The sequence below is a fragment of the Alosa pseudoharengus genome, unplaced genomic scaffold (genome assembly GCF_046254945.1).
Source record: "Alosa pseudoharengus isolate Yale_2024_CS ecotype anadromous, Long Island Sound unplaced genomic scaffold, YU_APseudo_1.1 YU_APseudo_1.1_scf_11, whole genome shotgun sequence".
In the NCBI taxonomy this organism is placed as follows: Eukaryota; Metazoa; Chordata; class Actinopteri; order Clupeiformes; family Clupeidae; genus Alosa; species Alosa pseudoharengus.
Genome location: NW_027468576.1, coordinates 33,855,699 through 33,879,344, shown reverse-complemented (window position 1 = coordinate 33,879,344; position 23,646 = coordinate 33,855,699). Strand labels below are relative to the sequence as shown.

Genomic DNA, 23,646 nt, shown 5'->3' with positions numbered 1-23,646 from the left:
AACACATCACATCACAGCACAGCACAGAACAGCACAGCACAGCACAGCACAGCACAGCACAGCACAACACAGCACAGCACAGCACAACACAGCACAGCACGGCATGACATTGCACAGCCCAATGAAGCACAACAAAACACAACTCTACTCAACACAGCATAGCACAGCACAGCACAGCACAGCACAGCACAACGCAGCGCAGCGCAGCACAGCACAGCACAGCACAGCACAGCACAGCACAACGCATCGCAGCACAACACAACACAACACAGAATAACACAACACAACTCATCACAGAATTCCAGATATTTGTCACAGGAGTGGCACTGCCCCTGATTTTCATGCGAGCGCAGCTGCAGCCACACGGCATCCAGCAAGATGCTGCCGAAGTGGCCATGGCAGCGCTCGCAACTCTGTGGCCATGGCAGCGCTCGCAACTCTGTGTTAATGAGAAACACGTGAAGGACACCGCGGGCCACGCATCCTCCTCACACATGCTCACAGGGCTCGCACACACCCGCAAGGATGCCCAACAGTGTGTGTGTGTGTGTGTGTGTGTGTGTACGTGTCTGTGTGTGTGTGTGTGTGTGTGTGTGTGTACGTGTCTGTGTGTGTGTGTGTGTGTGTGTGTGTTTGTTATTTTAATTTGTGCCAAGGACAGAGATCTGGCCAGGACAGGGCAGGAGTGGGGGTGTCAAATCCGTCAGAGATTGAGGAGACCACCTCAGGTTAAGCTGTTGCTGTCCCCGGAGGACCAGAGAGATTAGGGCCAGCGAGCACCTGTTCCCCAGGGCTCCTGATCTCCTCAGGGATGGGTGCCCTACTCCAGTGACCTGACACCATCGTATAACCAGGACCAGAATGTCCCTCGAAAGAGCATCTGACTTCTATTTCACAGGCCGGGCGCCGATAGGGTGGGTTGCACGACCTATCTGACCTATGTCATTTTGACAGTGACATTATGAAAGTCTGACTGTCAAAGGTATCTAGGTTTGTATGTCTGACTTTTTATGTAATGCCCTTGTCGGATCTCAATTGTTCCACAAAACATATATTTGTGCCAACCTGCTCTGTATTTGACTTTTACACACCGCCAGGGTCGAAGATTGATGTCATTTCAGTAGCTTCATCTAGAAAACGTGTTTATTTGTGCAATCTTAAAGTGTATTAATACAGATCATAGCACAGGTAAGTTGTGTGTCACAAGTTACAACTCTGTGATCCCACATTTACCAAGACAAAAGCTGTATGTTGACAGGTGAGGTGTATTTTTTGTAGTCTCTTTGTGGCCTCTTTAAAGACCATCAGATCTAAGGTTCGGCTTAGTCACACCTAAATGTTAGTGTGTCAACTTTCAGATTTTATCAGAGAGAGAGAGAGAGAGAAAGAGAGAGAGAGAGAGACTAAGAGAGGAAATGAGCATGAGAAAACTTGCTCTGCGAAGACAGGATAAAAATGATCTGCAAAATACTAATCTTGCTAGTGAGATTAAATTGATCACACTGCTGCTTGAGTGTGTTACAGCTGACCAGCAAACCTATACAGAATTCCACTGGTCAGGCACTGGGCATTTGCAACACTTGTGAAGTCCTTGTCATGAGTGCAGTGGAGCAGCATCATAGGATTCTACTGCCATCTTCTGACATTTTGGTGGTATTGCAACCAACCAACTCTCAATTGGTTCTGGAGCCGGGGAACCCTTGACCTTCCAGTCTTTCACAATGCTGACCTTTTCCCACAGTTTATCTCAACCAGTCTTTTTGTATCATGTAGCTTGCACAGCACCCAGCCACAGTCTCTTCACCCTCCTACCATTTGGTAGAAGGTACAAGAGCAGGCCCCCCGAAAGAGGGGTGGGCTGGACACAGTGTTCTGTGAATATCTCAAGAACCGTAGGGCCTAAGATGACCAACCTTTTTCATATGTTGGTCTCAAGGGGCCATGTCAACCCATCCCATATCCACTCATTTGAGGTATAGCGCCACCTACACTCTAAAAAATGCTGGGTTATTTTCTCAACCCAAACGCTGAGTTGAAACTGTTGGGTCATTGTGTGGGGTTGTTTTTACTCATGTTGGGTTATTTTCTGTAACCCAGCTTGTTGGGTTGATAGTTTAGGACAGCCTGGGTTGATAGTTTAGGACACCCTCCTCTCCCCCACCTGACGTGAGCACACTACCCAGCACCAGCGTTTTGGGTTAGAATCATACCCAACCTGCTGGGTTTAATAATGTACCCAGACCATTGGGTTAGGATAACTCAATGTGGTGTTGGTCCAATAGTTAACCAGCGGCTGGGTTATATTTGGGTTATTTTTAACCCAACATTTTTTAGAGTGTAGTTAAAAATTAAAAAGCAAAAACGAGGCATTGTAATCGCAGGTATCTCTGGCTGACATGTTTAAAACTGCATGTAATTTGAAGTGTAGGATCATTATAACACCCTCTGAATGCATGCCAAGTTTTGTGGAATTCCATTCATGGGGGGCCATACAATAAATGAATATATGTGTACATTAAGTGACTGTACACCAGTCGGCCTGTAGGTGGCCAGACACAGTTTCTGTGAATATCTCGAGAACCGTAGGGCTTAGGATGATCAAATTATTTTGGTATGTTGGTCTCCAGGGGCCATGTCAACACATCCAATATCCACTCATTTGAGGTGTAGCTCCATTTAGTTTAAAATGAAAAGGCAAAAATGAAAAACGAAAGGTGTAGCGTTGTAATCGCAGGTATCTTTGGTTGACAGATTCAAAACTGCACTGTAAATGAGTGTGTGCATGTGTGCGTTTGCTTTTGTGTATATGCATGCTTCTCTGTGTGTGTCTTTTGTGTGTCTGAGTGTGTGTGTGTGTGTGTGTGTGTGTGTGGGGGGGGGGTAATGGTGTGTGTGTGTGTGTGTCTGCTTGCCTGCATGTGTGTGTGTTTTATGTGTCTGTGTGTTCGCGAGTGGGTGTGTGGGGGTAATGTGGTGTGTGTGTGTGTGTGTTTGTGTGCGTGCCTGCATGTGTGTGTTTCTATGTGTGTGTGCATGTTTGTGTGTGTGTTTGTGCATGCGTGCGTGTATGTGTGTGTGCGTGCGTGCCTGTGTGTGTGCATGTGCGTGGGTGTGTTTGTACGCCTACATGTATACTGTGTGTATATGTGTTCGCATGTGTCTTTATGTGTGTGTGTTTGTGTGTGTGTTTATGTGTGTGTGCATGTGTGTGCATACTTGTGTGTTTATGTGTGCATGCCTTTATGTGTGTGTTTGCGTGTTCATGAGTGCGTGGGTGAGTGCATGCATACAGTATGGGAGGCCTATGGGAGGCCGTATAGTGCAATAACATTGGAATAGTGGCACTACACACTGAACGTACTTGCACTACACACTGAAACACTGACACATACGCACTGGGCACTAGTACCACACTGGAACTCAAACAGCAACACACTGAATTTCCTGCATTACACACTGAATCTGCTTGCACTCACTCTGAAATCACTTGCTCAACACACTGGATTTACTTGCAGCACACACTGAAACTGAAACTGAAACTGCTTGCACTACACACTGAAACAGTTTGCACTACACTGAAAATACTAACACACAAGCTCCTTACAGTATCCTACACACTGAATTAACTTCCACAACACATTGAAATTTCTTCCTCAACACACTGAAACATCACATGCACTACACACTGAACTCACTTGTACACACACTGAAGTCGCTTACACTACACACTGAACTAACTTCCGCTACACACTGAACTAACTTGTACACACACTGAAGTCGCTTACACTACACACTGAATTAACTTCCGCTACACACTGAACTAACTTCCGCTACACACTGAACTCACTTGTACACACACTGAATTAACTTCCTCAACACACTGAAACATCCAATGCACTACACTGAACCTGCTTCCACTCACTGAACTCACTCGCTTTTTCAGTGCGCCTGGAAGTTGGTATAATGTAACAGGAAGTTCCACTCTCAGATTACCAGCCATTGATTAAGATTTGAAGAGAGAAAATGTGGAAATGTATATGGTTTGTGGTATCTATGTCCTTCTTTAACCAAACCTTACTTGTTCAGTCAAACCCTGAAGATTTTATTAATATATTCTTGAGCACCTTGCGCTGTCTTGAAGCCATACAGGCAGACCCGACTGCAATGTTTTATGAGGAATTAGCCGCAAACCATATACATTTCCACATTTTCTGAGTCCTGAAAGATTGCTGCCACTTCAGTTAGCTAGTTAGCTAGTTAGTTAGCACTCCAACAACATTCCAAAAAGGACGTGCATTACAGTCTGGCTGGCAGATGTTTTTGTTAACCTTGCCTGCTGTTGCCAGTGACTCGTGAACCTGTATCCACATTGCATTTTTTGCGCTGACAGCGCCCCTTTCAGAGTGCTTCGGGTCAAGTGTTTATTGTTGCTAGGTTACCAAAACTATCTACCAGCAATGCCGTTGCTGCTTCTGGCTTAATGCTAACTAACTAGCTAACTGAAATGGCAGCAATCTTTCAGGACCCAGTTCACTAAAATATGACGCCAGACAAAAGGAGCTGGTATTACAATAGAATAGACACCTCATGTCTCCTCAGTTTGTGTGCAAGTGAGTTCAGTGTGTAGTGGAAGTTAATTCAGTGTGTAGTGTAAGCGACTTCAGTGTGTGTACAAGTGAGTTCAGTGTGTAGTGGAAGTTAATTCAGTGTGTAGTGTAAGCGGCTTCAGTGTGTGTGCAAGTGAGTTCAGTGTGTAGTGGAAGTTAATTCAGTGAGTAGTGTAAGCGGCTTCAGTGTGTGTGCGCAAGTGAGTTCAGTGTGTAGTGCATGTGATGTTTCAGTGTGTTGAGCAAGACATTTCAATGTGTTGTGGAAGTTAATTCAGTGTGTAGGCTAGTGTAAGGAGCTTCAGTGTGTGTAAGTATTTTCAATGTAGTGCAAACTGTTTCAGTGTGTAGTGCAAGTAGTTTCAGTGTGTGCTGCAAGTAAATCCAGTGTGTTGAGCAAGTGATTTCAGTGTGAGTGCAAGCAGATTCAGTGTGTGATGCAGGAAATTCAGTGTGTTGCTGTTTGAGTTCCAGTGTGGTACTAGTGCCCAGTGCGTATGTGTCAGTGTTTCAGTGTGTAGTGCAAGTACGTTCAGTGTGTAGTGCCACTATTCCAATGTTATTGCACTATACGGCCTCCCATAATACAGTCACTAAATGTAGCCTACACATATATGAATTTATTGTATGGTCCCCCATGAACGGAATTCCACGAATGCATTCAGAGGGTGTTTGAAAACTGAAAACAATGGTTCCGTGTCATCCTTGTGGGGCTATGCCCACCAAGTTTTGTGTACCCCGGTCTTTCAGTGTCCCGTGAATTATCATTGACACAAAATTACTGTGAGAAAAAAAAATCCGAAAGAAAAACAACTCTGACTAAGCCTAGCCTGTTCGCTGCGCGGCGGCCATAATAATAAGTAAATTATCGATGACACTAAAAAAGAAGAACAAACCAAGTATCAGCAAGCTTTTGATCATGTTGTGGTATTATCCAGAGCAACTTCGGCTTAGCCTACAGTTTACACTTTCACTTGTTTAACAGTAGCCTAACACCATACTCTTTGCAAACACTATCTACATATCGGACGTGCACGGTTATGTTTACTCCTCTACAGCACCCGTAGTTCACAGTAAAACAGACGTGTACGTAGCCTACTATGGCTACGACGCAAATTACAGGAAGTTGCATTAGACAGGTTGTTTTGGACCAGATGTCACAGATGTTCTGCTTTGAGTTTTAGATAGAAGGCGTTATTTGCTTCAATCAAAACCTTACTAATGTATTATTGGAAGAATGGCGTCAGGTTTAACGTTAGACTTCGAAGATCACCTAGATCATCATCAGGATACAACAATGAGTAACGTTGTTACGGGGAACATTTGCATTGACCAGGATGGGGAATGGGGTAAGTTAACGTTAAGGCTAACTTTAGCTTCTTATTACGAAACCAAGTTTATTTACCTCATCCGCGGTTGCATGGGGGTTGGCTAAATTGCATTTGTAGCCTAGTAAATGTAACATGTCACCGTTATTATGTTGTATCTGTTATCTAAATGTAACAAATAGCTAGCGATAGCTAGTGGCTAGCCTAGCTAATAGCCTAATAATAATGAAAGTGGTGCTGTACATGACAGGCGTTGCATGGTGTAGTTAGTAACTGGAGCTGACTTGATGCTGTAGACGCTGGATTGATTGAGACCTGTAATTTTAGACCTGTAATAATATTAGGCCCACCCCCGTTACATAAGTGTACAGTACAGCACGCATGTGCATTCACCCTGCTTAGTCCAACTTGCTTTCTGACCAGGGGCCGTTACAGTTTTGATAAATGGAAATAACTTGAGACTGTGTTTGTCGTCATACCCGTGGTGTAGCGATGCTGTGTGCCCATATTATATTGAATACATTTAGTTAGCAACCTGAATATAACTACAGTGTCAAATCATCATAACCTGATAGAATATTTATAATTTTGAACATTTTATTTATGTCTTTCTATCTATCCAGTATAGACAGTTAATTGTTCTGAGCTGCGTTTTGTACAGAGCATGTTCAAGGTTCATGCTTCACTTAACCTGTAATCTGTTCCCAGTGGAGATGTAACCATTGCGTCTGTCTCTGTCTACAGACATCAGCCTGTTTGATGAGCTGGAGGGCCTTGGGGATGCAGATGAGCTCCTGAGAGCTCTAGAGGGGGATGCCTATGTGAGTCCGCTGCTGCTGGTTACACTGCTCTATTCCTCCCTACACTCAACACAGCATCATATCATACTGTCTACCCACTCCACATAAGCTATTGGGCTCATAGAAAAGGATTGAAGAATTAGACTTATTAACAATTGTCATTATTTTTTTGTTTGCATCCGACTGTAAGCTACTGTATGGGTTTTGTGAGTAGGTCTACCCAAAATATAGAACTTGAGGAGGTGTTTTGGAGGAGGTTGGATTGATGATTGTTTCCTCAGTCACAGCCAACATATGGGTTTGCATGGCATATGCATACTTGCAGTGTTTTATTCATGTTTTTTGTGTATTTGTTTACAACTTTGTGTGTGTGTGTGTGTGTGTGTATGTGTGTGTGTGTGTGTTTGTGTGTGTTCGTGTTCCACTGTGTTTCATAATGGAGACATTGATAATGGGCTAAGCCCGAAACGTTTGTTTCCTAGTTTTTTTGTCCTTAGACTCATTGTAAAAACCTCGGCTCTCAATACAAATGTTATTAATATCGAGCCCTTGAGTGCGCCTCTGCTTTTTTCTACTGTACTCAACCTTTGGAGTTCACGCACCAGGCAAAACATCACAAACTTAAGGCGCAGACGCCAATTCACCATTGTGCCGTGTTCCACTGTGTGCCATATGTAATGGCCTGTCTTTGTGTATATGTGTGTGTGTGTGTGTGTGTGTGTGTGTGTGTGTGTGTGTGTTCGTGTTCGTGTTCCACTGTGTGCCGTATGTAATGGCCTGTCTTTGTGTATATGTGTGTGTTTGTGTGTGTTTGTGTTCGTGTTCCACTGTGTGCCATATGTAATGGCCTGTCTTTGTGTATATGTGTGTGTGTGTGTGTGTGTGTGTGTGTGTGTGTGTGTGTGTGTGTGTGTGTGTGTGTGTGTGTGTGTGTGTGTGTGTGTGTGTGTGTGTGTGTGTATGTGTGTGTGTGTGTGTGTTCGTGTTCGTGTTCCCCTGTGTGCCGTGTGTAATGGCCTGTCTTTGTGTATGTGTGTGTGTGTGTGTGTTCGTGTTCGTGTTAGTGTTCCACTGTGTGCCGTATGTAATGGCCTGTCTTTGTTCCTACGGCCAGGCTGGCGAGGTCCCTGATCTGGACTTCGACATGGACCTGCCTCCCTGGAGCCCAGACACCAGCAGCACCTGCACAGGTAAACGTGAGACCCAGACCCAGAATAACCACTGACGTGGGGTCAGTCAGTCGTCTTTAATTTAGCCCCAGTGAATCTGCCCTCAAAGATCAGAGAAGGCAGTTTAGTGTTGCAAGGCAGGCATGATTTACCATTGTTTAAATATGAAATTCTAAAACTAAGCACTTCAGAAAAACCGAGGAAACCAGAAGAATAAATATGACAAATACTTAGTTCATTAATTCTCAAAACACATCCGAATGACATAATTTTGATGTCAACTCAACGTATGTATCCCCAATCATCCGGAAATCGATCTAAAGTGCATTTTACTCCGGATAATTCCTTTAAAGCACTAGTCCTGCTGAGCACAGTTACATACTTTGTCTAAAACCTTCTGTCTTTTAGTGTCATTATCTTCTGTTTTAGTTCCTGTTGATGCAGGGTATCAGCGATCTATCACACAGTTGCTGTAAAGACTGTATACTTTCTCATAGTGATCTGATGCTGCAGTTTTTAGAACCAGTTTAGCTGCCTCGGAGTTATTCAGAGGCATTTGCATATAACTGGTCAGGGCTTTTTGGAAAAGGAATCAGTCTCAAACCTGTACACCTAATTAGGATAAATCTGGTTTTAAATTCTTTTTTCCCCTTTTATATATGTATTATAAAGCACAAAGAGGAATGCCACCCAATTTTGTTGTATTCTGACAATAAATAATTCTATTCTATTCTATTCTATTCTATTCTATTCTATTCTATAAAGCTAATCTAACTTGATAATGACCATACATTACTAAAGAAAACAATTGGGATATTAGTGTCCCTACCAAGACTTCTTCTTGAGTATGAAGACCCAATGGAGGTGTGTGTGTGTTGTGTCTCTTTTCCAGCATCAAGCACACTAGCATGTGTCAGTATGGCTGTTCTCAATGGGACTGCCGTGGCAGCTGGTGTTGTACATTATGGGATGTTTGACTAGGCAGATGTTCTGGCTCTCAGGGTGCTGGTGTGTGTGTGTGTGTGTGTGTGTGTGTGTGTGTGTGTGTGTGTGTGTGTGTGTGTGTGTGTGTGTGTGTGTGTGTGTGTGTGTGTGTGTGTGTGTGTGTTCCTCCCACGGCAACATGATGGTGTGCCCACAAAGAAATGAGGAGTTATCTTGATTACCTGATTGGTGATGGGTAGAATTGAAATGTACAGTATGTCCATATTTAAGTGGCTAATGAATTGTGTCCTGTAGTAGTACTAACTCTGTCTAAATTACTCACCTGTGTGTAACTATTGTGCAGTTTATGAGTATGCTTTTTTGATGGACTTTTTTTATTTGAACAATCTATTAAAAGAGAAGTCCGGCGATTATTCACATAGATCTCCATTTCTCGAGGACACTGAGTACTCTCGGAACAAAAAACCCGAAAACAGTCGGTTTTACCTAGTTTGAGTTGCTGCAGCCAGCAGCTAAAGCAGCCAGGCAGTTACAGCGCTACACTATGGGGGCATGTTCTTGAGCCCCCACGCTAATGGTGGTGTGTGAAATGAATCCAGCAATGTTCTGAGGCGTTACGGAAGACACTGAGGCGTGTGTGTGTGTGTTTTTGTGGAGGGATGTGAATGGATGCTAATGTGTGTGTGGCTGTGCCCCTGCAGATGGGGACGTGACTGCGGCTTCGCTCTCTCCAGCGCACACCATCAGCTCAGTGCCCTCCCCAACGTCCTTGGAGGCCCACTCTCCCAACTCTCTCTCGGTAAGATATGCAGCTCTTCTGTATGTGTGTGTGTGTGTGGGGGGGGGGGGGTTGTTCCTGTGAGCACTTGCCTTTAAAAAGATTCAGGATATTGGTGCCTCTAGATCTACGTAGTATGAAGCAAATATGTCTTTTGGGATTGTGTGTGTGTGCGTGCGTGTTTGCATGTGTATTTGAGTGAGTGACAGTCACTGGGTGAAAGCAAGTGCAAACACATTTGCGATGTTACAGCAAGAGTTGCACATTATGTATGGATGTCTGTGGAGTGTGTGTGTATTGGGGTTTCATGCCCCCTATACATATCTCTGTGTGATTGTTAAGCTGATTCTTAAGCTGATGGTTGTAGTGGGTGTGCTGATCAGGTTGTAGGGGTGTTCTGGTTCCCACGTACTCTTCCAGGGGCAAGTGTGGGAATATGAGATTGTGTGTCTGTTCCGGGGGGTTATGTTAAAGTCCCTCATGTATATGGTGAGATTAGATGTTCTCTGTAGTGATTGTCTCATAAGTGTGTGTGTGTGGGCTCGTGTGGGTGAATCATTTTTCACACACGTCATGTTTGTCATTGAACACATCTAATATTGTTGTGTCTTTGATGTAGTCAACTTTGACATGCTGTCTTAAGTGCTGTGGGCATACATTTTCATATGCGTGCGTGTGTGTGTGTGTGTGTGTGTGTGTGTGTGTGTGTGTGTGTGTGTGTGTGTGTGTGTGTGAGAACACCCCACCCATGCCAGCTGCTCCTATGAGGTGCGATCGAAGGTGAAGTGTGTGGCACCTCCTCCCCACCTGGGCGTCTTAATTAAGATGTTCCATCTACAAATGAACATTTCAATAGCCCATCAACATGTTGTCAGTTGGGTGACATAGCAGGTCTGTGTGTGTGTGTGTGAGAGTGTGTGTCACAGCTGTAGATGCATTAGCATAATTTATTGAGCAGCTTCACTTTCACCTAATCACTGCAGAATGTCATCTCTCTCTCTCTCACACACACACACACACACACACACACACACACACACACACACACACACACACACACACCTGCTGTGTGAAACCAGAGTCTAGTGCTCACTCTAATCATCACAAGGGCATCACACACAGGCAAGGAGCTTTCAATGTGACCATGACCAGATTCTTATCTGGACAACTTTCAAGAGCGCCTGCAGACTGAGTGCGCCTATATAGGCACGTGCAACAATAAGTACTACAGAGGACTCGCTGAGAAGAAAGACAACTAACTAACTTTGTGGTTTTCATGTAACCAAGTGTTCATCTCCTCATTACATGATGAAACACAAAGTGAGCAGGGCACATTGATACAACACAGCCTGGAAACATACCAGGAAAATACCAATTCACCAATATCTCCCTAAGAATTTTCTTAAATTTGTTCTTAAGAGCATCCTACTAAAACTCTTCTGCGGATTCACAAAGGAATGAACAAGAACGGTTGGTGAATGAGGCCCAATGCCAACATTGATTTTTCAAAGTTATGACTGAATAGAAAAGTGAACAAAAAGAAACATGCCTAGATATTTTTGATTTTGTTTTGTTTTTATGAAACTCATATTATTTGCATTTGATGAGCAGAAAGACGAGGGACGTGGGACCTATATACAATGCTGTGGTTTTCTATGTCAAGACCACGTTTGAGTTGACCACTTGACTTTGCAGCCACCTCCCCATCCTGTCACACACCCCTAGTATTTTACCCTCACGCAATATTGCATTGCTGTGCCACAGTAGTAACTCTCCGACAATTAAATAAATGTATAATCCTACTAGTATAACATTAATGGCCTTTTCCACTTAAGGCTGAGGGCAACCAAAGGCCTTCTCTCTGGCTTAGGTCCCTGTGGAAAGCCTGAGTGATGTATGGGTAAGATGACCTCTAATCTAAAGGACACTGGCCGAGCACTCTTAGCACTCTTGGAAAGGGCAAATTTAACAGGAAATGAGTATGTGTGTTCTGTTTGCTGGTTGTATAAAAATGGCAGTGTGCATTTCTGTGTGGTGGTGGGAGAGTGTAATCATTGGTGTGTGTGCTGGTGTCTGAGTTGCATAATTTGAGGAATGTCTAGGGAGAGGGAGAATGTTCTGGACAGAGGGAGTTCTAGAATAACACATAACAACACATTGGGGAGGTGTGTGTGTGTGTGTGCATGTGGACTGAGCGTGTGAAGGCACTGGTTTGTGTGTGTGTGCATGTGGACTGAGAGTGTGCGTGCACTGGTTTGTGTGTGTGCATATGGAGTGTGAAGGCACTGGTTTGTGTGTGTGCGTATGGAGTGTGAAGGCACTGGTTTGTGTGTGTGCGTATGGAGTGTGAAGGCACTGGTTTGTGTGTGTGCGTATGGAGTGTGAAGGCACTGGTTTGTATGTGTGCGTATGGAGTGTGAAGGCACTGGTTTGTGTGTGTGTGTATGGAGTGTGAAGGCACTGGTTTGTGTGTGTGTGTATGGAGTGTGAAGGCAATGTCTGACGTGTGTTTGCTCACTGCTGCCCTCTGCAGGACGAGGCGCTCTCTCCCCAGCCCCAGGCGTCCCCACTCTCTGTCTGCTCTGACTCCAGTGGCTTCTCGGAGCTGCCCCCTGAAAGACCACCACCTAAGAGGACCAATCCGACTCCCAGAGGTCAGTCCTCCTCACTGCCAATCACAGTATCAAGTCCTAGTGTATTAACAAAACAAGTGACAAAAGTGACAAGGTCTACTTTGTGACCTTGTGTAATATCTACTGTAGTTATCTGGCTTAACAACACACTACCAAATTACTACTTTCTGTGGTACATTTTTCAGATGGATGTTTATTTTTATCCGTGTGTGTGTGTGTGTGTTTGTGTGTTTGTTTGTGTGTGTGTGTGTGTGTGTGTGTGTGTGTGTGTGTGTGTGTGTGTGTGTGTGTGTCTGTGTCTGTGTCTGTGTCTGTGTCTGTGTCTGTGTGTGTGTGTGTGTGTGTGTGTGTGTGTGTGTTTGTGTCTCCTTAGCCAAGCCAGTGAAGAGGCCCATTCAGCCGAGCCCTAAGGTGTCCATCCAGCCCAGGCCGGTGATCACAGCTATGCCCCTGCCCACAGCCGCCGCCACCCCCCTGCAGGCCAAAACCATCATCCTGCAGCCGTTGCAGTCCATCCAGTCCCTGCAGCCTGTGCTGCCTGTGCTCAAGCCTGCCAGGGTCGCCATCAAACCAGCTCCCCCTGCAGGTGAGGAGATGTATTACAATCTGACATTGTGAATGGTTTGATGTCTGCCTGAAACAGGGAAAAAGTATTGCAAAATGGAGAATTCAACCCAATATTTTCTGTTGGCCATTTAGGGCTCAGTATTAGGACCATTCTGGAACCGGGAGCTTAGGCTTTTGAATGACATAAATGGGTTTATTGCATGTCTAGGAGAGAAATATTTGTGCTTTCCAGTCTTTAAATCGTTAACTTCAACAACGTCTTCCTGAAACAGGGAAAAGCTATTGCAAAATCGAAAGTTCAACCCAATGTTTTGTGTTATCCATTTAGGGCCATGAATGCCTGAGCTACAGCTGTAAGCCATAGTGTCCACCATAGGAGGGAGCTCTAAGCTTACCCATCATGCAACAATTACATCATAGTTATTCATACAGCAGGCATATTATTCAAAGCAAATAGTTGCTGAAGTATAAGACTCCAAATGTGAGTGGTGTTAGGAGTAAACTCTATGTTCTAATTGCTATCCACAATCTGTGATCTAATTGTTCTAAATTACCATAGACACTAGACAGAAGACATTTCAACCAAGCGCAGTGTACAGTTTTAGTAGCAATTGGTGTTCAATCTTAGTTTTATTTTGATAATCTGTTTAAAAACATGTTGCAATCTCGCCTCCTTCCAAGTGTTCTTACTGGTCAGTTAGTGAAACCTTATAGAGCCCAGATGCACGGGACAATGGATTCACTGATTCTAAAGCTGATGGTTGTAGTGGGTGTGCTGATCAGGTTGTAGGGGTGTTCTGGTTCCCACGTACTCTTTCAGGGGCAAGTGTGGGAATATGAGATTGTGTGTCTCTTCCAGGGGGTTATGTTAAAGTCCCTCATGTATATGGTGAGATTAGATGTTCTCTGTAGTGATTGTCTCATAAGTGTGTGTGTGTGGGCTCGTGTGGCTGAATAATGTTTTGCACACGTCATGTTTGTCATTGCACACATCTAATATTGTTGTGTCTTTGATGTAGTCAACTTTGACATGCTGTCTTAAGTGCTGTGGGCATACATTTTCATATGCATGCGTTTGTGTGTGTGTGTGTGTGTGTGTGCGCATGTGTCGGTATGCATTTGTGTGTGTGTGTGTGTGTGTGTGTGGTTGCATTTTATTGTGTGCGCATGTGTCGGTATGCATTTGTGTGTGTGTGTGTGTGTGTGTGTGTGTGTGTGTGTGTGTGTGTGTGCGCGTGCACGTATACTCAGGGTCCTAATCTGTTGTCCACTACCCCAAGTTGAGCAGTGGCCAGTCCAAACAGCCAGGCGTACCTCTCTGGGCCTCCCCAGCACACAGAGCAAGACCCCTCCCCAGGTCCCCTCCTCTGGCCAGCGCCACAATAACATCCAGACGCCTTTCAAGTGCGCCCGTCCAGGGCTCATGTTAGCCGATAAGAAGAGCCAGAATGTCCTGTCTGGGCCTGATTCAGATCAAGCATCAACAACGCTTCAGAAGCGGGGAAATCAAAGCGGAGGGATTGGGTGGCCGGCCTGGAACCTTCCCTCCAACAAAGGGGGAATATTTAAGCACTCGCACTCAGATGGAGGTTTGATAAGGAGCAGGTTTAGGAAGATGTGCGCACACACACAAACACACACAAACACACACACACACACACACACACACACACACACACACACACACACACACACACACACACACAGGTTCGGAGAGAAGAGCTAGGGGCCGTTCTCTCTTAAACTCTGTTGGGAGAGGGGCCACAGTTGTCCTCATTCTGTGGTGTCAGTGGTGAAAAAGGCAGTATTAAATGTAAATCATGTTTTTGGCCAAGTATACTTCAAGCCTCTTGAATTTCCCCTGGGGATCAATAAAGTATCTATCTATCTACTTGCGTATACAAGGAATTTGGTCTCTGCATTTATCCCATCCATGAATTAGTGAACACACAGAGCACACAGTGAACACACAGTGAGGTGAAGCACACACTAAGAGCAGTGAGCTGCCTTGCTACAGCGGTGCTCGGGGAGCAGTGAGGGGTGAGGTGCCTTGCTCAAGGGCACTTCAGCCGTTCCCACTGGTCGAGGATCGAACCGGTAACCCTTCGGTTCCAAGCCCGAAGCCCTAACCAGTAGGCCACGACTGCCCCTAAAGTCAGAGGGTTTAGCAGACTCTGTTATCCAAAGCGACAGCAAACTGCAACATTGTCGCAATATTGTTGTAACGTTGTTATAACATTGCCCTCGCTTTCGAACGGGATATAGGTGCGAAAGGACAACGTTATAACAACGTTGTAACAATATTGCGACAATGTTGCGGGTCGCTGTTCAAGCGGTGCCAGTACCACTGGTCCACCATGCCCTCCACAATGAGTCTTCTAATGTGGTCAGATATACCAGCTTTGTGATGGAGAGATGAAAGCTGAAGATGATGTGTGTATGTGTGTATGTGTGTGTGTGTGTGTGTGTGTGTGTGTGTGTGTGTTTTGTCTTAGACTTGGGAACCTGTAAACAGCCTGTGGCTTCTTCAGTACTATTTTCATTCTTTCTGTTTTTTTTTCTTTCTTTAGTACTGTTTTCTTTCTCTCTTTTTTTCTTTCATTCATTTTCTTTCACTTTCTTTCTTTCTTTCTTTCTCTTTCTTTCTTTCTTTCTTTCTTTCTCTCCTTGCCTTTTAGTCCTTAATTCTTTCTGCTGTTCTCTTTTCTTGCAGCCTGTCTGTCTTTCATCCCTTTTGGTGCCTCTTTTGTCTTCCCTGTCCTCCTGCCTTCATCCGTCTTGCACTCTGTCACTCTGTTATTCTGTTATTCTTCTGGTGCCCCCCTCTCCCTCCCTCTCTCCCTCTCTCTCCCTCTCTCCCTGGGTCGTGCTGGGGCCTGTAAGGGCCCTGCTAGTGGATGAGAGTGTGTGTGTGTGTGTGTGTGTGTTTCAGTGCTAGTGTGTGTGTGTGTGTGTGTGTGTGTTTGTGTTTCAGTAGTTCCTCCCAGGCTGACAGAGGACTAACAGCTGTACCGATGCACATGGGTCAGGGGTCAGCCATGCGTCTAGGGAGGTCCTGTCCCCCCAGCTAACCCATTAATGCTGACACACCATTTAACACTGAAGGGTGTGTGTGTGCATGTGTGTGTGTGTGTGTGTGGTGAGAAGCAGCTACCACCGACTAGGAGGCACCTCTTTGTTTAAAGGATGGGACCTGGTTTCTGACACAGTACCCACTTGAGTTTGTTTTATTGTGTGTGTGTGTGTGTGTGTGTGTGTGTGTGTGTGTGTGTGTGTGTGTGTGTGTGTGTGTGTGTGTGTGTGTGTGTGTGTGTGTGTGTGTGTGTGTGTGTGTGTGTGTGTGTGTGTGTGTGCGCGTGTGCGCGTGTGTGTGCGTGTGTGTGCGCGTGTGTGTGCGCGTTTGTGTGTGAAGTGGAAAGCTCTTCAGTATTTGAGGGATGGTGCCAGGCAGAGGAAGTGTTAGGATGGGTTGACATCAGGCGTGTATACTTTAGCCATCACTGGCATCCCGCACACACACACACACACATACACACACACACACACACACACACACACACACACACACAAACACTGCCTCCCTCCCTTCAGCTTACCTCCAAGTATTGAGTCTGAGTATTTGTGTGGCATGAAATGTATATTTTCGAGATGCCCATTGCTGTGGTTGTTTTATGTCGTTACCTCTTGAAGGAGTTTTTGGCATTCTGCAAATTATACCAGGGTTCTGTTCACTGTATCTCCTCTATTTTTCATGTTTTACTCATTCCTTAATTCATTATTTTTCTCTTTTTTATTAAATTTTTTTACCCCCCCCCCCCCTGTTTAATATGAATTCATATTAATTTTTGCCCTCCCCATCTCTCTCTCTGTCTCCATCTCTCTCTCCATCTCTGTCTCTCTCTCTGTCTCTCTCTCTCTCTCCATCACTCTCTCTCTCTTCATCTCCATCTCTCTCTCTCTCTTTCTCCATCTCTCTCTCTCTCTCTCTCTCTCTCTCTCTGTCTCCATCTCTCTCTCTCCATCTCTGTCTCTCTCTCTCTCTGTCTCTCTCTGTCTTTCTCTCTCTCTCTCAGCTCGTCCTATGATATTTCCCCAGCCCACTCAGGTGCTCCACATCCAAACAGCGCAGACCGTCCCGACCCGAGTGGTTACCATGCCAACGCTGGTTCCGGACGCACGCATACCTGCTGCAGCCCCACCCGTGGTTACCATGACGCTCCAGAGTCCAGCCTCCGTCCAAAGCTCTACCCACAGCTCTGATGACGACGTAAGTGTTCCTCGTGCAGCCTGTGGATTTGAGTATGATTTCAGTGGAGATACATTCCTAGTGCTATGGGTAAGGGAGTGCACACACACTCTTATACATCAATATATCTCTATACTACACACACACTTCATCATCAGTACACACACACTCTCATACATCAATATATCTCTATTCTACACACACTTCATCATCAGTGCACACACACTCTCATACATCAATACTGTATATTTCTATTCTACACACACTTCATCATCAGTGCACACACACTGTCATACATCTGATTAGTGTTGCACGGTGTATCGATACTAAAAAGGTATCGCGATGCCTTCACGCAAAAAACGATACGATTTCAGACGTTTTTAGAATCGATACTTTATTAAAATAATAACGTTCTGTGTCTGTGTCAACTGCTGCTCCCACTGCTCCTTGCACGCATCTAGGCAAGTGGGCGTGTCAAGCAGGCAGCTCTGAGTGAGTGAGTGCGCAGCCAACGTCAACATAGTTCTTTGCCGACAGTTCTAGGCCTTGTGGATAAAACAAAAGGTGTGCTATTTCTATTTCGGATACATAGCGTGAAGGCAAGCCATCAGGTACACAAAGTCATTTAAAAGCAGTAGGCTACGCATGGAACTTGGCTAAACACCTCGCAGATATATCCCAACATTTTTAAAGAGTTCAAAGAACGACAGGTTAACGAATATGCTATAGAAAACACGACTACATGGTTAGTGCCAAGTTCTTCTCTTATGTTTTAGTCTAGCCTAAGTGAAACGAGTATGGTTCTCTGGGATAAAGCTAACCTTCCTTCATCAATGAATTTTGACGAGACAGAGCTGTAATCATTTTGACGAGACATAACGAGCTGTAATCAAGGGTGCTAACGCGATGAAAGCGCAATGTTCACGCCAGAATAACATTACCATAACTTGTAAACGATCTATTTCATGTTCGGTCAGTAGCAGCCTACTACTGGTAATATTTGTCATGGCATGTAGACTGCAATTTGTTCAATAATTATTGCCCAGATACAGGATAGGCTACCCGAAATGCGCTAATTAATGCCCACAGCATAACACCACCAAGCGTGTTGAGTCCTAATAATAATAGCGGCTTATTGTTACAGTACGTGGTAGCAAATCATGTTATCAAAGAAATAGACGTAATGTAGGAATGCACACAGATATATTGCAACAGGTAATGGTGTAGGCCTATCTGACGAAGACCTGAGTGGTTGGAACGTCGTACTTGTACACTGGGCACAAAGAAGACTATCCTCACATTTTCCCCTTTGCAACTGTCAAAGAAATCCCATGAACACGGGAAGGCCTAGGGTAGCCTATACTGTACATCAGATGGCCTAAAGATTAGGCCCCTCTGCATAGCATTCAGTGATTTGCATGCAGTAATTTTAACACTGACCTTGATCTAGCCTAGTTTGACTATTTAAAGCTACTTTATTGCCACAACACAATGTAAATGAACTATAACAAACAATAAAGGACTTAATCACACAAAGTAGGCCTACTATTTTACTGACTATAAAAAAATAATAATTATGTAGGAAGTTTAGAACCCAGAATTGACCTACACACTACAAAAGTGCACCAAATTCAACACAAATGACTCAATACACTTGGAGGAGGTATGAGTCCTTTCTTCTCCAGATATCTTAGGATTTCGCCGTAGTATCGTTTTAGTATCGAGCATCGTGATATTTATGGCAGGTATCGTATCGAAGTCATAATTTTGGTATCGTGACAACACTACATCTGATGGTATAGCACTTACATCACTAAAGCAGCAAGAGGTCTCAGCCTAAGACTGTAAAATGTATCCATATAAATGTATGCACATGTTAATCTATAGTTACATTTTGTTTTATCTTCATTAAAGTCTATGCCAAATGACCTCGGGCAGAGACGAGATGTACTGTTTTCATAAGTAGCATCAATTTCTATGTGTGGAAATGTGATGTGTATAGACCCTTTCAAGAGAGTTCCATTATCAGCATCATAGTTGGCCCCACAAGGCTTCCGTTTTAACATTCCATATGTTATCTTAAAGGTGTGATTTGTAGGATTGTTACCGAACGTTCTGTAGGCCAAAATCAAAACACTGGTGAACGTTCTCAAGACTACCAGACGCGAGCCTCTTCTGGGTTGCCAGATGTAATGAAGACTTAGCTAACGTTAGTTGACCTGCAGCTGCTTTAACGTTTCTCCAACCATGACCCAGCTACACATTACGGAAAAAGTGAAAACAAAACATACCTCTCTAACCAACGTAACATATTTAGCTGAAGTTAGCGATGCAGATGAAGTTTAGCCTAGGCTACCTGTTGTGGAGAAATATGGCCTGCTCTGCGTCAGATTTGATATTCTTCGTTTGACGAAGACGTCACCATCTCAGGAAGCTCCTCCTATGTCCACTTAATTTGTTTCTTGTTTTAATTTGGGAAATTTGCCTGCCTCTCGTAGGCGTTCATGACTAGCCTACAACTGACAGCTGTTGACAGTTGGCCTTTGCTAATTTGGCAACCCAAATAGGAGGACGCGCTAGCCCATTATTAATACGCTATTCTAGAATTAATCGTTCAAAACATAAACGAAAATTCCAAGAGATTCCGCCCCGTAATTCAATTTTTTTCATGGGTTTTACGGGGTTTTACGGGTTAGAGTAATGTTGTCAAATAAGCCATTACTTCAATTCATCGTGTTTCCTTACTCTCTGACAACATATGGTGATCATTTTTGGAATGGTTACAGTTTATTTTCCATTATTTCCTACATACTGGACCTTTAATGCAGAGGAAGAAGATTGGGAACAAAATAGAACGTTCAAGCATTGTTTTTGTTTTTGTTGTTGAAAGGGTCTATGGACCCTTTCAAGAGAGTTCCATTATTAGCATCATAATTGGCCCCACAAGACTTCCTTTTTAACATTCCATGTGTTATCTTAATGCAGAGGAAGTAGATTGGGGCCCAAATAGAACGTTCAAGCATTGTTTTTGTTTACCTTGTTGAAAGGGTCTATAGTTTCTTTCATTTATCATGCGTAGCTATTCCAGTTGACCGATGACATGCGCTTGACTGGCAACGCTGGCCTCGGGCCCACGGTCTCTCTCTCTCGGCCTGCGCTCGTAAGCTGCTGTGTAAACCCCTGACTGATCGGGGGCCCCAGCAGCGAAGGCTCTTTAACAAGGGGCTTGCCGCTCCACGCCCTACTTTACTGGCCATCCCAGAGACACAGGGGGAAACAGGCCAACACCCCCCCCCCCCCCGGACCCTGCTCCCAAACACTACCTGCAGAACTGTGTGTTTGTGAGTGTGTGAGTGAGTAAGTGTGTGAGTGAGTGAGTGTGTGAGTGAGTGTGTGAGTGAGTGAGAGTGAGAGAGTGTGTGAAAGTGTGTGTGTGTGTGTGTGTGATGGAGAGAGAGAGGAAGGGTGTGCTTTTCCATTGGAGTTCATGCTTTAACTGACAGCTGATGCAGGTCTTGTGTGTCTAAAAGCGTGGAGTTTTGTAGCTTCATATAACTGGTTTTATTGGGCAGTATAACAGAATGGGCAGCAGCTTAGCGTGGGCCTGACCGTCAGAGTGGGAGACAGAGACAAAAGTCTTCCCCTACAAACGGAGCAAAAATAACATGTAGGGTGTGTCCATTCAAATATAATTCTTAATACTGGTGTAATTTTATAAAAACACTGTTGTTCTGCGACCTCACGGTGGATGTAAAAGCTAGTATAGCCATGCAGGCACCAAGGGTGACAGATGCAGAGAAAGAGCAGTGATACATCCTGAAAGGGCGGTCACTTTGGTAGTGTGGGGGTTGAAGCTTGGCTACTCGGACAGTTGGCCTCAAAATAAACCACAATCATTTGTGAAAAAGATGGACGCATTGCGGTGGTGACCAAAACATTGGCATAGAAACAGACGTTGATGTGTCCAGTGTTGGAGTCCTGGGAACACATCAAGGAGGCTGTTTGCCTCTGCCAGTCCGTCACTACACACACACACTAGGTGGGTTTACATGGACATTTTTATTCCGATTAGAATTGGAATAATGGCTCAATCGGAATAAAACTGCCAATCCGATTAGAATTTTAATCGGAATAAAAGGGGTGTTGCATTCCGTTCTTATTCCAATTGGACAGCCACGTGTAAGGTCAGTCGGGTTGCCCGCTGTAGCTTCTCAAGCAAAAGCAAAGCGACGGCTGTTCTGATCAAAGATTCTAAAGCGCTTGAGAGCACCTGATCGAAATAGAACAAACTCCATGTAAACAGATGAGACACATTTTTCATTTGGATTAACTTAAAGGAACCGTATGTAAGATTGTGGCCAAAACTGGTACTGCAATCACTTTCAAATTACTGTAGAGCGGTGTATCCCCTCCCCCTCCCCCCTGACTGGCAGAGCTGGCAACCCAGATGGCGAAACACTACTGACTTCGTGATTAGTAGATAGGTGAAGGGTGGCGCATCAGGCCAAAACAAAACATGACAACATCAACATCAGTTGAGGGCTGCAACTTCACTTTTTAAATGACAATATCCTGGCCGGACTACTGTTGTCAGTGATTAACATGATTTCTTAATGTCTAGTGACATATCAGGCCATTTTATGATTAATCGAAATACATTTCTTACGTACAGTTCCTTTAATGACAGAATGACAAAAAAAACTGTCAATGTAACCCCACCTACTGACACACACACACACACACACACACACACAGAGAAAGAGAACTTGGATTTACTGTGTTTAGTGTTCTATCTTTCCCTTAACATGAGGCCCAGTGGTCCACAGAATCCCAGAGTGCCCGCTCACTGGGGGGCCCTGAAGACCAGTCCCTTCTCCCACCTACTGACACACACACACACACACACACACACACACACACACACACACACACACACACACACACACACACACACACACACACACACACATACACACACATACACACACATATACACACACACATGAAGCCCAGAGTGCCCGCTCACTGGGGGGCCCTGAAGACCAGTCCCTTCTCTCTCCTATGACACTAGCATCCTTCAGCTACTGCCTTGCCCTCAATCTTTTGGGTTCGAATGGTTGTGAGCTTGGTAGCTAGTTGGAAATGTGCAAGTATATAAGTATAAGTATATATACTCTTTTGATCCCGTGAGGGAAATTTGGTCTCTGCATTTATCCCAATCTGTGAATTAGTGAAACACACTCAGCACACAGTGAACACACAGTGAGGTGAAGCACACACTAATCCCGGCGCAGTGAGCTGCTTGCTACAGCGGCGCTCGGGGAGCAGTGAGGGGTTAGATGCCTTGCTCAAGAGCACTTCAGCCGTTCCTACTGGTCGGGGTTCGAACCGGCAACCCTCCGGTTACAAGTCCGAAGTAGTATTATGGTGTTTGTATTCTGCGGCATGTAGTTGTAAAACCATATTGGTTTAACCAGTAATATAATAGATGTGTAATTGGTTAGAAGTTTTGAGTCTGTACTAGCAACCAAGGCACATTTTGGATGGTTATCGTTGTTTGCCTGCATCAGTGGCTTTGTCGGAGTGGATGGAAGGTAGCCTTGGATTTGGGTCAGATGAAGAACGAGATTAGCTAAGGACACAGTTTCCCGGCAGAAAACACTGGGATCATGTTTGCAGTTCACATAGTGGGCATTCCTTTGTGCTAACTCCCAAGCTAACGGCCAGAGAGAGAGAGAGAGAGAGAGAGGAAACAAGGGAAGGAAAGAGAAAATCTTATTTAGGTCAGGCGTTTTAGAAAGACGCCTCTCCAAAAAAAGAAAAGAAACACCAGCGCGGTCAAAATAGGATCTGTGTAGGCCCCGACTGCATGCCACACCTGCCAAGCACATGTGTAACAGATACTGATCACAGAGTCACACACACACACACACACAAGCATCAGAGCAATTTAGGTAATCACAGATCACTTCTGCTCCCTTGGTTGCGTGACTAGCTTTATTCATCTTTAAGCATCCCTCTCTGACACACACACACACACACACACAGAAATGCACACATTCCTCTTTCCCTGAAGGCCTCATGTCGTCCCTCGTTGGTCCTGGAAGACATTTAAGGGCCATTATAAGAGACTCAGATTCACTTACCATCCTTCTCCATTGAACATATACAACCAGCTGGTTAAAGGCCAACTCAAACCCCCATCCTTGCTGCTGTCGGAGCCATTAGCTCTCATGGACGTCTCATGGAGTCGCCAAGGCTTTCCCTCACAGCAGCAATCCCCATATTTCATCACAGGGACAGACAGCTTCTATTCTGTGTTCCGGTGCTTCTTTCTTCATCTGCTCCAGGTGTGTTCATAAGTAAGTCAGGGAGATGGAGATGGACCGGTGACCGGCTGCAGTGTGTTAGGTTGGAGCTGCTGTTTTGTTGGGAGATGTGTTTCTTTCCCCCCCCCTCTGGTTAGAAAGTGCGGCTGGGAGAAGGAATGCAGATTTTATTCCTGAGGACAGATATATTGGTGTCCTTCTGCGTGTTTCTTGTGCTCAGTAGGACCACCAAAAGAGTAGCTGA

The 23,646-nt window shown here is 44.7% G+C and overlaps 1 protein-coding gene across 1 annotated transcript in view; it reads left to right on the top strand.

The window, feature by feature from the left end:
* The first annotated feature begins 5,723 nt into the window (after positions 1–5,723).
* Positions 5,724–23,646, top strand: part of atf6 (activating transcription factor 6) — a 71,307-nt gene continuing 53,384 nt past the window's right edge. The window contains exons 1-7 of the mRNA XM_076278957.1: positions 5,724–5,956; positions 6,680–6,756; positions 7,850–7,925; positions 9,551–9,648; positions 12,161–12,281; positions 12,634–12,846; positions 16,901–17,094. Of these exons, the coding sequence (XP_076135072.1) occupies positions 5,845–5,956; positions 6,680–6,756; positions 7,850–7,925; positions 9,551–9,648; positions 12,161–12,281; positions 12,634–12,846; positions 16,901–17,094 (891 nt within the window). The 5' untranslated portion in view covers positions 5,724–5,844. The remainder of the gene's footprint in view (positions 5,957–6,679; positions 6,757–7,849; positions 7,926–9,550; positions 9,649–12,160; positions 12,282–12,633; positions 12,847–16,900; positions 17,095–23,646) is intronic.